Raw genomic sequence first — 13,662 nt, 5'->3', positions numbered from 1 at the left:
CGTCTTTCTATGTGTCTCCAACATCAGAACTATCGGTGTTGGAACTACAACGATTTAATGAGGATACGAACACAGTCATCAGTTTATAAATTAGGAAGAAAACCTACTGTTGCATAGTTACATTCAAATTGTTTCCTATGCATTTAGGCACATTTAATACTTTGTTTTTATTTTAATTTTGAAGACTTAGCTTGGTCCTAAGAATTAAGTATTTTCTGGCTATGATGACTTCAAATCATTGCCAGAAAGTGAATTGAGCAATATTTTTACTTTATAATGTAACACTTTGGCTTTGTAATAAAATGCCATCTAAAACACATCTGATATCATCTATTGGATAGCATATTCTTGAAATGTGTGCAAAATAAACAAGCGTTTATTTTCCCCTTTGCTGTCAAAACAATTTTTATTGGGTTGAGGGTGTAGGTTTCAGTATATTATGTAGTTTGCCAAAGTTTGTAATCTTCTTTTTTTTTTTTAATGTCATACAGGGTGTGGTACTGTTAGAGAATTTTTTTTAAAGTTGTATTTCTTGGTGTTTTTTTCCTTCACTTTTTAAAAAATAGTAAGATAATTTAAATCCCACAGGGAAATTTGGGTTCTTGCTTTTGGCTCCTGGGTTCCCCCACTATTAAAAGTCAGATTATTCATTGCAGCTGGTTTTTACTTACTTCCTTGCAAGGAGTGTTTATATTCTTAAACATTGTAAACACATTATTAGAAATGAAGTGTTGATAAGTACTATCTTAATGCTTAATTTTTTTTTTTTTTTTTTTTGCTTAAAGAGGTGAAAATAGTTTTAGAGGGGACAACACAAACGAGGCATCTAAATTCAGTTATATTCCTCTTGCGGTGGTGTGGCTGTTGAAAATCTCAATGAATCCATTCTGTTGTTTTCCTTTTATTATTCCCTGGTTATTGGGAAGCACTTAACAAAATAAAGGTTTAAAATCATTTTTCTGTAACTAAATAAAGGAAAGCCTGATTCCACAAGGCTGGAATTTTTCTTAGAAAAACAAATGCTCTGTAAATATTAACTCGTCAATACTACAGAAGAAATTGTAAAAGATCTGAACAGAGATGCCTGCAAAGAAACACCATTTTCAGAACAACACGGGACGGTGAGCTATGATGATTCAGGTTCTGTCTTCATTTTTTGATACAGTTAATGACAGTTCACTCACATATCCCTCCGTAAAATGCATTTCTAAATCTCCGGACAGAAACTATTTCCCTATTCTCATACACGAGTAAAAACAGAAAGGAACCTACTCTGTGTGTGCGTGTGTGTGCGCTTAAAGTTAAGGGTATGAGAACAGGAGTTAAAATATGATAGAATCCCTTTTTTTGCCTTAGGTCTGGGTGCTTGTAGGAGACAGAAATAGAGAAGGAACCCGAGGTTTTCCAGCAACCCACAGGCGTTGATACTCATTTAAAAATAACTAGGGAAAAACACTCCCCAGAGCAAACCATGAGCTCCTCCCTGTGAATCGCCTGGGAACCCGGGAGCCAGGTCCCGCTTGGGTACCACTCGGCAGGGGTTCCCCTCCCCTTCTCCCCACAGGCCCTGCAGGAGGGATGTGACAGGGGCGGTGGATCCGGGGGTGCCAGGGAGGAGACGCCCTCCCGCCCCAGGAGAGGAGGTGGCGCTGGCCTGGGAGCCGCCCCTCCCTACGCCGGAGAACAAACGGGATATTCAGCAGTGGCCTGTGGCTGCCAGAGCAACTCCTAGGGGGAAATGAAGCGTAGAGTCAGACTGCACCGTACTCACTTTTAAAAGAGCCCCCACCCCGCCTGCCGCGCACACCCGGATACTTGGGCTGCCCCGCGGCTGTGCTAGGGCGAGCGAGCCGGGCTGGGTGCGGGCCAGGGGCCGGGGTTTGTGCGCGCGGGTGCGGGCCGTGAGCCTGGGTGCGTGCGGACCGGCGTGTGTCCCGGTGCGCGCGCCGGCGTGGGGACGAGCGGCGAGCGTCTACACCGGCCATGAGGGGCGCGCGCGCCTGGGCCCGGCTCTGCCTGCTGCTGGCCGCCTCCGCCCAGCTTGCGCGGCCGCAGTCCCCGGAGAGGTAACGCCGCCCCGCCCGGGCTCTCTCTCTGCTTTCTTTCCGCCCTCTGTCCCGGCAGCCTAGCGGCTGCTTCTCTCAATCCGCTGCGGGGCGCGTGGAAGACCGTGCGCGTTCCCCGGGCTCGGGCGTCCGGCGCCCCCGCGCGGGCCGCTCCCAGGAGCCGGGGCCGCGCCTGCCCACGGGGCCCCCCATGCGCCCGCAGCGCTGCCTGCCCGAGGGCCGGCCGCCCGCGCGGCCACCACGTGGCGGGGCTTATCTGACCCGCGGCTCCTCTCCCCGAAGGTTTCTGCGGGCGGAGGGAAGCACTGGGGCCCAAATATGTGAACTTCGGTTTACTTCTGTTTCCCAGCCCCGGAGAGGATTTGCCCGAAGACGTAAGCCTGGGGAAAAAACCCGAGTGGCGTGGCGCCCTGGGGGCCACTCACCGAAAGTTAACTCTTCGCCAACCTCTGAACTGCCGCCTGGCCCCAGACCTGGCAGGGGGACTTGCCCTAAGGCCAGCTTTGGCATCTCCTCGTCCACCTCCACCACCATCAGCCTTCCTTTTCAGTGGGAGGCTCTGCCAATGGCCAGCGATTTTCAGAATAAAGGAAGAGAACTAGGTATTTCTCCAAATGCAGGAAATTAAAACAGCTAATTAACCAATTGCTTGTCTAGCTTTAAAATCATGCACCTCACATAGCCAGCTCACACCCTCTCTCACTCCCTCCAGTTACATTTTTCCGTTTACCATTTTCCTATAGGATCTTACCAGTCCGTGGAGGACTTGCTTGCATATGGATGGATGGATAGATCGACTGATCTTGTGTTATTACGATACAGACAGATGGCAGCCGCACCGAATCCTTCATCAGGCTATAATTTAAATAGAATTCTAAGATCTAGCAACTATTTAAAATCCCTCATCTGGTGGTGCAGGCATTTATTAATCAATATTAACGGTGTCCATATTAATGGACTACACCTTTCTAAAGCTGACGTTAGATTGTGAGACCCTGTTTTAAATTAAGTTTCCTTTGCTCTATTTTCCCAGGCCTGTTTTCACATGTGGCGGCATTCTTACTGGAGAGTCTGGATTTATTGGCAGCCAAGGTTTTCCTGGAGTGTACCCTCCAAATACCAAATGTACTTGGAAAATCACAGTAAGCATTTTTTTCTTAAGGGTATTCTCTTGAAGTGTGTTTTGGAAACAGGAAGGCTGCTTGCCTTTTCTTTCTGGGGTCAGGATTTGAGTCAGAGCAAATGCTTGAAATAGTGAAACATTGGATTTACCTCAAATTTTGGGAGATTTTTATTAATAGAACAAGTGGTGTCCTGCATAAGCGATTAGAAAGGGTGCTAGATAACACTTGAAAGAGAAAACTCTTAAAGCAGATGTGTTTCTGAAAACCCAGCTTAACTGTTGAGTGTCATGGATTCAAAATTAAGGCTATTTCCAGTCAAAGGCCTGTTGTGATGACTTTTAGAAGCTCTCTGTTGCCTGGGCCTTGCATAAATGTCTCCCAGTGGGAAATAGAAGATCAAAGGTAGTGCTCAGCCCTGACTATTTACACCCATAGGGGGGGAAGGGGAAAAGAACAAGGCAAAAAAAAAATCTCACTTAATGTTCCTGACTTGAAACCAGCACTAAAGGCAATTCTCTAAAAATAGAGAATCATAATAACTGAGGGGGAGGAAAGCCTAGATATCAAGCAAAGGCTCCTAAAATGCCCATGCTGGTTAGCATGGCATACGGTATGCTGAGTCAAGATAAGTCAGAGTTATAGAGACAGACAGTTTTTTTGAAAAAAAGTCTGGATTTAGAGTCATCTAGACTGACTCATCTTTCCTGTCACCATAGTAGTGACTGTTATCTTCTTCATTTTTTCATTGTTGGGAAGTGATTTGGTCATTGAACACGTTGGTTTGCTGAGAGCCTCAGTCAGGTTGTGCCACTCACTGAGCTTCAGTCTTATTGGGCACGTACTATGTGCCAGGTATTGTGCTAAGTAGTTAACAAGCATAATTTATTTTACTGCATCCTTGAAATCACTCTGAGAGAGTAATTATTATTATCCCCTTTTTATAGTTGGGGAGGGAAGGTGAGGCCTAAAAAAATTACATAAATTGACTTGATCAAAAATTTGTTTAATCTGCTGTTACCCAACTACAGTGAAATTTATTCTGCAATGAGGCATTCCCACCAAGAAGTTTTTTGCCAGGTCAAATATGAGGGGTCCCCCTCCCTAATACAAAACATGGCTCCTATATGCATTGATGCTCTCCTATAAAATACTATCTGATGAACAGTACAGATTTTATTGTTATTGTAACACATGGGGCCAAGAGAGAGTAAGTCATAAAAAACAGCTTTGAAATATTGATAGTATCCTAAACGTGAAGTATAAGGTTCGAAAACAAACATGTAACTTGGTTTTTGTATGAGAGGTGTTTTTAAGTGACTATTAGTTAAAAAACGATCCAAGGAAATTAGTGATTAAGAGGCATTATGCACCTAACAAGTAGAAATTCATGGCTGGCCACGTGTTTTTGGTATGGCATCAAACTTTGATGCAGGGGAGGGTGTCCAGGGAAAGTTTTTCCTTGGTAAAGGAGTGGTGTGCCTGAGGGGAGGTCTGACTCCCTCACTCTTCTGTGTGTCTGGGGGAAATATGATAGATGTTCTATTTGGATGCAGCGTAAAAGTGAGGCCTGTGGGCTTAGATTTCCCTGGGTTCAAATTCTTGTTCCAGCATTCATAAGCTGTGTGACCAGGGTTTATCTTCTTTAAACCTCAGGATTACTGTGAAGATAACATGAGACAGTACATATAATGCCCTTCAGCTCAGTGCCTGGGATATAATAAATGCTCGAAAAATGTTAGCCACACTTACCATTTTCATTACCCTCATTATTGTAGGAATGGACTTGTCCTTCCTTCTGACCCACAGGCAATATGGCAGATCACTGCCACCCCCTCACCACACTGGCTGAGCTGGGCTTGGCATTAGCTAAAAACAACTTGGACTTATATGAAACGATCTACTTTGTCATTTGTCCCTAGAAAGAACTTATTTCTGTGCTTGACTTCTCCTGTATTCTCACTGGAGAGATTCCATGTGCGTTAGGACTAGGTTGGCTCCCAGTAACAGAGACCCGATCTCAACCCGATGGCTCAAACAGAAGTTTGATTCGCTCTCACGTAAAGGAAGCTAAAGGTAGACAGTCCAAGATGGGTGTGACAGCTTCAAATCATTATCTCTTTTATCAACTGGGGAAAGAAGGGAAAGCAATCAGAGGACAAGCAGTATCTGTGACATATTTGTGATTTGCCCAGACTGCCTAAACTCATAGTCATGAATTTGAGTAGCAAATGCCAGGCTCTTTTGAAAAAAGCATATTTTTAGAAAGCATAGATAATGCAGAAGAAAGGACTAAACAATTTGCTTTTCCAATTAAAAGTTTTATATTTTTCCATCTTAACTGGTTAAGTTTATTCTATTCCAAGGGGCTGCCTCCTTTATGTTTGCATATGAGTGGCTACCAGGACCTTCCAGATGAGCCCAGCACATTCTCTTGGTTGTAATTACAGCCTCAGCAGAGTGTTCATAAAGGCCCTGGGTGCTTTCAGGGGCTCACTGTGACAGCATCTTTATTCCCTTATATTTCACAAGGAATAGGACTAATTCAGTTGTAAAAATCTTACCAGTTCTTTATAGACCTCTGCTCTGTCAGAGTAGCAGAAGAGAGCTCCCCAGCTCCGGTAGCCCCTGCGGGGGTTAATACAAAGGAGAACGGTGGTAGAGCCAAAGCTGGTGGCCATGAGGTCCCTCACTCATGGAATGAATGTGTGTTCAGTGCTGGTACTGTTTGGGTCATGACGGCAAACAGGGCAGCCAGTCAGGCTCTTGGCCCTCGTGCAGCTAGCACTCTGGTTTGGGGAGACAGGCAGTTAATGCTTAAACAAACAGGTGAACATGAAAATATTGGGTAGTGGTAAATGTGTTATAACAATAAAAGATACCACTTCACATCCATTAGGATGGCTATTATAAAAAACAAACAGAAAACACCAAGTGTTGGCAAAGATGTAGAAAATTTGGAATCCTCATGCATTGCTGGTGGGAATGTAAAATGGTGCAGCTGCTGTGGAAAACAGTATGGCCTTTTCTCAAGGAATTAAACATAGAACTACTATATTGCCAATAATTCTGCTTCTGCATATAGACTCAAAAGAAGTGAAAGCCTGGACTTGAACAGATACTTATATGTCTATATTCCTGGCAGCATTATTCACAATAGCTAAAAGACGGAAGCAACCCATACACCTATGCACAGATAAATGGATAAACAGAATGTGATTGTAACCTACCCAGGAACATTTTTCAGCCTTGAAAAGTAAGGGAATTCTGACACATGCTGCAACATCGATGAATCTTGAAGACATCGTGCTAAGTGAAATAAGCCAGTCATAACAGAAAAAATATTATAGGATTCCACTGATATGTGGTATCTAGCGTAGTCAAATTCATAGATAGAAGGTAGAGTGGTGGTTGCCAGGGGCTGGGGAGGGGAGAATGGAGTTAATAGTTAATGGACACAGAGTTACATTTGGGGAAGATGAGAAACTTCTTAGTGGTGATGGTTGCACAACAGCATCAGTGTACTGAATGCTATGGAACTGTACACTTAAAGTGGTTAAAATGGTAAATGTTATGCTATATATATTTTACCACAACAAAAATATTTTTAAAATAAAATAACACAGGGCAGTGTAGGAGACCCATTGGGAAGCTACTGCGGTACCAGGAAGAGAAGACAATGGAGTGGACAAGGGCTGTAACAAAGGTGATGGAGAGACGTGGACTCCTCCACCTGGAGCCTTCGTGTTAGCAGTTCTGAATGCAGTTAGGCAGCAGTGGCCCCAGCTGCGAGGCCAGAACACCAGGCGCTGGACCCTCGCTTGGCAGCTGCTCCAAATGGGACAGTGGTCAGGGCGGCCTCACCGGAGTCAGTCTATCAAAGGCTTTCCCAGAGTCAGTGGACCCACTGCATCTTCCTCTCCTGCAGTCAGTAGACCAAGAATAGAGTTTCCACTGGATAATTCAGTATCACCTTTATTGAAACATCAGGGAGACCCCTCAAGATGGAAGAGCTTCAGAGTAGCCCTCAAACTCGAGTTCCTGTGGCTGAAGAGAAAATATTGTGCCCCTCACCGCTCACCTGCCACATTCCACTCTTCCAGACTGGAGACGTGTCCCAGCGAGGTCACTTTCACCCCAAAAACGTTTTCATTAAACTGTATCTTATCAGTGGGGATTGGAGAGTCTGATGTTAGCATGTTTGCTTTGGGAAGGGTGAATACTAGCTGTACAACCAAACTTTCTAGCCAACTGTATTGAACATTCTGGAATCGAAGTACAGCCTGCAGACTGGAAATGTAGATTTGTCTCTAAATTATAGTACTTTAAAATTTTTGTAGCTCTTTCTTGGATAACTGTACTGTTCAATACACTATCCTCATTGGCTATTTAAACTTAAATTAGTTAAAATGAAATAAAAAATTAAAAATTCCATTCCTTATTCACACTAGATGTATTTCCAGTGCTCAGTAGCCTCATGTGGCTACCATATAGACAGTTTATAATATGAATATTTTCATCATCTCAGAAAGTTCCTTTGAACAGTGCTGTTCTAGAGAATTTTTGAGGTTAATTTTACTTGTGAAGATATGCTGAGCGTGCAGGCACTTCATGCTGCTCAGTTGTACTTCTGCTTTGCAGACGGGGAAGCTGACGCTTGCTCTCTGTAGTATTGATGCTGTGACTGGACCTCAAGCCTTTTGACTCAGCTTTATCTTCTGGCCACCAAGCCAGTGTCCTCCAACTAGTCTTAGATATTGCTGAGTGTATTCTCAAACATGTACAGTTAGTGATTAAATCAGACAATTTGTGGGTGAAGAAATTATTAAATATTTTCTAGTCCATGATGGGGTTGAGGGTTCCTTAGTTTCCCGTAAGTGTTGATTTTCAGGATTGTAGCCTGAGAAGCATCTGCGTAAAATACCTAGTCTAGGTGTGTGTCAGTGGCAGGGGGAGTTCCTAAGTATAATTTGGCAGCTAAGGTATGTATAATCGTTTAGAAGATGGTGGCTCGTTCTCTTCTAAGCAACCCTGGAAGGACAACAGGATTGGGCTGAGACAAAAGTCACCCAACTGATTTAAGGATAAGAACCGGTCCCTCCACCTGTACCAAGCTCTACAACAAGAAATGAAACTCCACGTGTTGACACATCACCACCCGGACCTCTCTCTCACAGCGGCCCTCCTGCTGGGTATGTGTCCATAAGGGCAAGACGATAGCAGGAGACACATGTCTGAGATCCCTAAAGGAAGTCTGGGAGAGTGGACCATTGTCAGCAAGGACACAACCAGCATGATTTAGTTCACTGCATTGGCAAGACACGTTTAAGAATAGCCCACCAGGCACGGTGGGCTAGGTGCTGGAGGCACACCGGTGAATACGTAGGAGTTATGAGCATGAGGGGCTGCCCACGGTGATGTGCTCCCCAAGCTCAGTGGGAAGTGAGAGGAAGCCCAACGGACCCCTTGCCTTCTCGGCTCCCAGGAAGACATGAAGATCCATTCCATTAACGATTTCATTATAAGTTCATTGCAAACTTGGTGAATCACCAATACTTCTTCTGTTCTATGACTGTGGTATCCTTAACTTGCTCACAGTCCCATATTAGAATGAGAGATTTATACTGATGACTTGACACAATTATTTAAATAAGAAAAAAGGCACTCATAGCCAAATAATACCTGGTGAGAGCCATCCTATTCAGATTTTAACTTTGGCTACATGGTATGGCTGATTGAGTGGAACCAGCTGAAACTTTGTTTTTAGCAGCTATGAAAATTAGAGGAAACTTGAAGCTTAGAACCTTCTGGGAACTCTCTTGGAATAGTTATGTAGGAATTGTTATTTTAAATTGGTCCCTGAAATTAAAACTAAGTAGTATATCTGCTGTGTTAGGCAGTTGCTGTTATCTAACAGAAACAGTAATTGGCATGCAGATATCAGTGAAAATGATTTTGCTCTTGGATTTAATTGGGAATAATTTACAAAACAGCTTTCAAAATGAGATCATTCATGTATGTGGTCCTACTGTTAAAAATCATTATTGAAATTACAAGGTATTTATTAGTTATGTCTCTTCCTTATTTCCAAAATAATTTTAAGAGAGTCAGTTATTGAAGGTTTTAGTTATTATTTTCAGGAGAAATCTGGTTTGGGAAAAATCAGTAAACATTTGAGCAGTTTAAAATTTGGTATTGGAGATTTGTTTAACTGAAGTAAATAATGTGAGAGGGTCGGAAAGTCACAGACCTTTGCCAAAAATAGGAATAGAAGTATAGCAATGAATAGGAACAGTTCCATTTAAGCTGAAAGTATGTGGCAGGACTGTCCATATGTAGCTAATTAATGCACAAGAAGCAAAGCACAAATTATCATATGTAAAAGGTCTTCAGATTTCCCAGGTAATGCATGTACCAACATTTTGATAACTACTTATTTTTTCTATTCAGTTGACATTAAATATACTTGTTATCATATAGATTATAGATCTAAAGTAATAATGTATGTTTTTCAGCCTACCTTCAAATATATTGTATCATTTTATTTCATTCCTATCCAATTCCGTGATGTTGGTGGGAAACATATTAATATGTCCATTTAACAAGTAGGGAAACTGAGGTCTAAGGAACTTGTATCTCGGTTAATATCATCATGCCTGCAAATGGTATGAAACGACTAGCACAAAATCTTTTTACTTGGTGCACACAAATGCACTATTATACACTTATTTAGCAAGTAAATAAATAGTCACCCAAGGCTTAGTGAGCACCTCTGTTCTTGGCCCTAGGTGGGCCCTGGAGGGAACATGACAAGCTATGGTTTTGTCCTTGGGTTGTTTATAATATGGTAGGGAGCAGACAAAACCAGTAGCAGTTATATTTGTAAATAATGATGATGGTCACTGTGAGAAGTTTTAAGTATTGATAATGTGGAATAAGGTGTATATACATTTTTTAAATCATTGAAGATCTTGGATTATTTAAATGAAAATAATCATTGCCCCATGTGATAATTTTTCCAACTGTGCTGCTCTTAAGACTTGAGAAAGTGTTGCTATGCCCTTTTTATCACAGGGCTATTTTACAGCCCATGCCTTGATATGCCTAACAAATTACATAAAGGCATTCCTGTACCGTTTGCCTTATGGATAATTTTGCTACTAAAGTATGTTAAAGTTGTCATACTGAAACTGTCCTCCAAAAGTCTCATTAAATTTAAATGGCATTCACATTTAGTTTAAAGAAATGGTAGATTAAAAATGTGATTAGGAATTATGACTTCTCAGTCACCTTATGGCTTCATGAGAAGCTGGTGGTAATGGAAACGTGGAGCTGTGTGAAAATTGAAACACACGGTGGTGTTCTAGTACCATTAGTGAAAGGTGTATTATTTCAGAAAACAGTGAATTTAGACAGGAATTCAATATTTAAGTCATTTAATTATACCTAAGGGTATAGCAAAGGGTTCCAAGATTACTGACACTATTATTTACCTGGCATAACCACAAGAGGACAGATAAGCGCACGGAATTTTGGCCTTACACACATATTTCCTGGCTTTAAACTACATGTAGGGTTTAGAATTGTATAGAGACTTACATTCCGGTCTTAACCATGGGTTTTTAAAAAAAATAGATATGTACATTTGTGGGACTAGGCTTGGTTATTTCAGCTGCCTGAATGGTAATTTAACCCTGTGCTTCACTTAATATTATTTACATCTGATTCCTTAGTAAAGGTTAGTATAATTAACAGAAAATGTCCGCACACCCAAGCTTGAGCACCAGTTTGAAAGGCATAAGAGCACTATAGCTGTTTTTAATTGGTTTTGTTTTTCATTAAGAGTCTAATTCGAGACTTTGTGATTCTTAGGACACTTAAACTGTCCCGATTTGGTTTCAGCTGAAAAGATACTGAGAGAATTAAAACATTTTCCTTGCTGCCTTAAACCTTCTGGGTAGCAGGGAGAATATAAACCCTATATAAATAAGCAAGAAGTTGATGTTTTCCCATTGGGGCCTTGATCCAGTTTTTCTAAATTTGTTTAGTTTTCTGCTTGCTTTTAAGGGCTTCTGTTGCTTGGTTCTGTTTTGTTTTTCTTTGCTCTTACCCAGGGAAATCAAATGTGTTTTTATGTGTCAAAAACCTGATGTTTTATAAATGTGCTTATTTGTTCTGCTTGTATTTTTAGTGCTGGGCTAAGGCAGATACCTCAGAAAGGGCTTCATGAGTAGAAAAGAAAATGAGAAACCATGAAAATCAAGTCCTCATTGGGTACTTCTTTTTTTCTGAAAGAGAGTCTTTTGAATAATGTATTAATGACCAAGAAAAGTCATTTTTTCCCCAAAATAGCAACATAACAATGGAACACATTTAAAACCCTGCTATTAAAAAACAGTATAAATTGAGAAGGCATTTAACAAAGGTAACACACCCAGAAAGGAGTTCTTTAAATGTATTACTAAAAAGATGAAGGGATTACTTTCACATCCCTTGCCCACCTCTAGAGTTCAATTTATGATGTGAAATTGCATAAATTGGCAGATTCCTTAAAATCTATCAGGTATTGGCAGTAGAAACAAGAGTGGTGTCATTTGTTGGCTGCTTTATGCTGGCGCCATTTAGGGGGCTCCTAATTCCAAGGGTTTCTCTCTTTTCTCCTACCCATTGTTCTGTTTAGTTAGAAAAGTATTCCTGTTGGTAGTTGCTGTCCCATGTTCTTTGCATAGTGAGGTTTTATATTTATGGATTATTGTTCCTTGATCCTATGAAAAATGTAATCATTACCTTCAACTTACACAGTAGATCTTTCTAATTTAGCAGGTTTATGAACAGGGGCAATAAGTAATGTTTCTGGGTATTCTTGAATTTCTTACTCTAGGAGCTTGGGAGAACAGAAATGTTTTCTCCAGATATGTTATTTGTTAGATATGAGAGGCAGTGTGGCAAGTCTCTGGAAAACCAATATAAACATCTAAAAATAAAGGGAACACCCACAGAGACAGAGGGAGTTGGAGTTAAAGCTGCACAGCCCTGCCTCTGAATATCACCTCTTTCATGGCCAGGACACTCCTGAGCACTACATATAATAAAATAGTGTTTCCTAAAATATGGAGGGAGGGAGAGGCCATTTAGCAGAGATGGGCTGTTCCGTGGATGAGGCTGAGGAGAAGAGGGCACAGGGGAGCCGGCGGAAATTTTATTGCTGCTTACAGCTCCTAGAAATGATTGCTAGACACAGACTTTCTAAAAGCCCTGGGTTATAATTGACCTTCTCTGAAGAAATCATAATTCATTAAGACCATTTTTAGAGTTCCTACCAGAGGTCAGATGCTGCATTGGGCACAGAGGCTGCAGAGGTTGGAAAACCACATCTTTGAGTGGGACTAGGGGGCAAGGAGGCTCTCACGAGGCCAGGAGGTGCCCCAGACACAGGTATCAACGGTGCAGAGCAACAAGGTTCGTGGTGGGGGCTGTACGTGTTGCATTGTTCCCTGAGCAGAGGAATGGGCATTGGAGAGTCATACTGACACATTGGTCAACCATTTACTAATAGCTAGTGAATGTGATGCAGTTTCCAGAACTTTCCAAAGTTGGTTATCATGGTCAAACCTGCCTTTAAGGGTGATGGTGAAGATTGAAGGAGGTCATGGGTGAAAGGCCTGTAATATGGTGCTTGGTGCAAGCAGGCACTCAGTAAATGGTGGTGGTGGTAATTACTAATTTTTTCAACCTCTGTTCCAGAGCTGTAATAAGGCATAAAAGTGTGGTGTTTGTGTAGAGCTTGTCTATAAGCCAATGTCTTTCAAGCTGGATGGCAATCCCTTTGGGGCATGGCTAGCTCCCATTGGAAATACCCATTCCTCCTCACTATGTCCTTTCTTCATGTAAAAATATGATCTTTCACAAGACTTTTTCCACAGAAGTGCTTCCAAACCTTCCCCGCTTCTCCTCGAGCCATATTCCCCAACCAGCGTCCTCTGGCCCAGCACCGACCCTATGTGTCCCTTACCTTTGGAAACCAGGGTATTTAGAGGCAGAGAAAGGATTGTCAGTTAAAAATTGCAAATAATTTTCCATCTTTAAAAGTGGAGCATTTAATTCACCTTTGCAGCCCCAAATCACCAGAATAGTCCCCTCTAGTTATACAGATTAACTAATGAGTTTATTCATTACTTCCTAATAGAGACAGCCCATGATACAGTAGTTAAGAATGTAGTGTCTGGAGCCATGTGGCCTGTGTCCAGATGCCAGCTCTACTGGTGTCTTGGTGAGTCTCCAAAGATGAGACCCCCTCCCCCCAGTAATCATGCCTTCTAGTACCCCTAAACATTGAATCTGGGCTGACCCCATGAAACAAATAGAACAGGGCAGAAGTGACTCTACGTGACTTCTGGGGCCAGGGCACAAGACATCTTAAAGGTTTGCCTTAGCCTTTCAAAATACGCACTCTGGGGGAAGCTAGTCACCATGTA

General features: G+C 42.1%; 2 protein-coding genes across 2 annotated transcripts in view; both read left to right on the top strand.

Moving 5' to 3' along the window:
- Window positions 1-1,640: 1,640 nt before the first annotated feature.
- The window catches only part of PCOLCE2 (procollagen C-endopeptidase enhancer 2), a 62,467-nt gene continuing 50,445 nt past the window's right edge, over window positions 1,641-13,662 (top strand). The window contains exons 1-2 of the mRNA XM_036996432.2: window positions 1,641-2,066; window positions 3,100-3,208. Of these exons, the coding sequence (XP_036852327.1) occupies window positions 1,984-2,066; window positions 3,100-3,208 (192 nt within the window). The 5' untranslated portion in view covers window positions 1,641-1,983. The remainder of the gene's footprint in view (window positions 2,067-3,099; window positions 3,209-13,662) is intronic.
- LOC118967990 (uncharacterized) lies at window positions 2,080-3,093 on the top strand. Its single transcript, XM_036996433.2, has 2 exons — window positions 2,080-2,668; window positions 2,810-3,093. The coding sequence occupies exons 1-2, from the start codon at window positions 2,257-2,259 to the stop codon at window positions 3,055-3,057; spliced, it is 660 nt and encodes a 219-aa protein (XP_036852328.1). The 5' UTR covers window positions 2,080-2,256; the 3' UTR covers window positions 3,058-3,093.

Source organism: Manis javanica, chromosome 3 (genome assembly GCF_040802235.1).
Source record: "Manis javanica isolate MJ-LG chromosome 3, MJ_LKY, whole genome shotgun sequence".
NCBI classification, from domain to species: Eukaryota; Metazoa; Chordata; class Mammalia; order Pholidota; family Manidae; genus Manis; species Manis javanica.
The sequence above is the reverse complement of the archived record's forward strand: the minus strand, read 5'-3'. Positions and strand labels throughout refer to the sequence as shown.

Excerpts from the sequence above, each read along its gene's own strand:
- LOC118967990 (XM_036996433.2), top strand. The coding sequence starts at position 2,257 with ATGCGCCCGCAGCGCTGCCTGCCCGAGGGCCGGCCGCCCGCGCGGCCA. Across the intron at positions 2,669-2,809 it reads GAATAAAGGAAGAGAACTAG|GATCTTACCAGTCCGTGGAG; the intron begins GTATTTCTCCAA and ends ATTTTCCTATAG.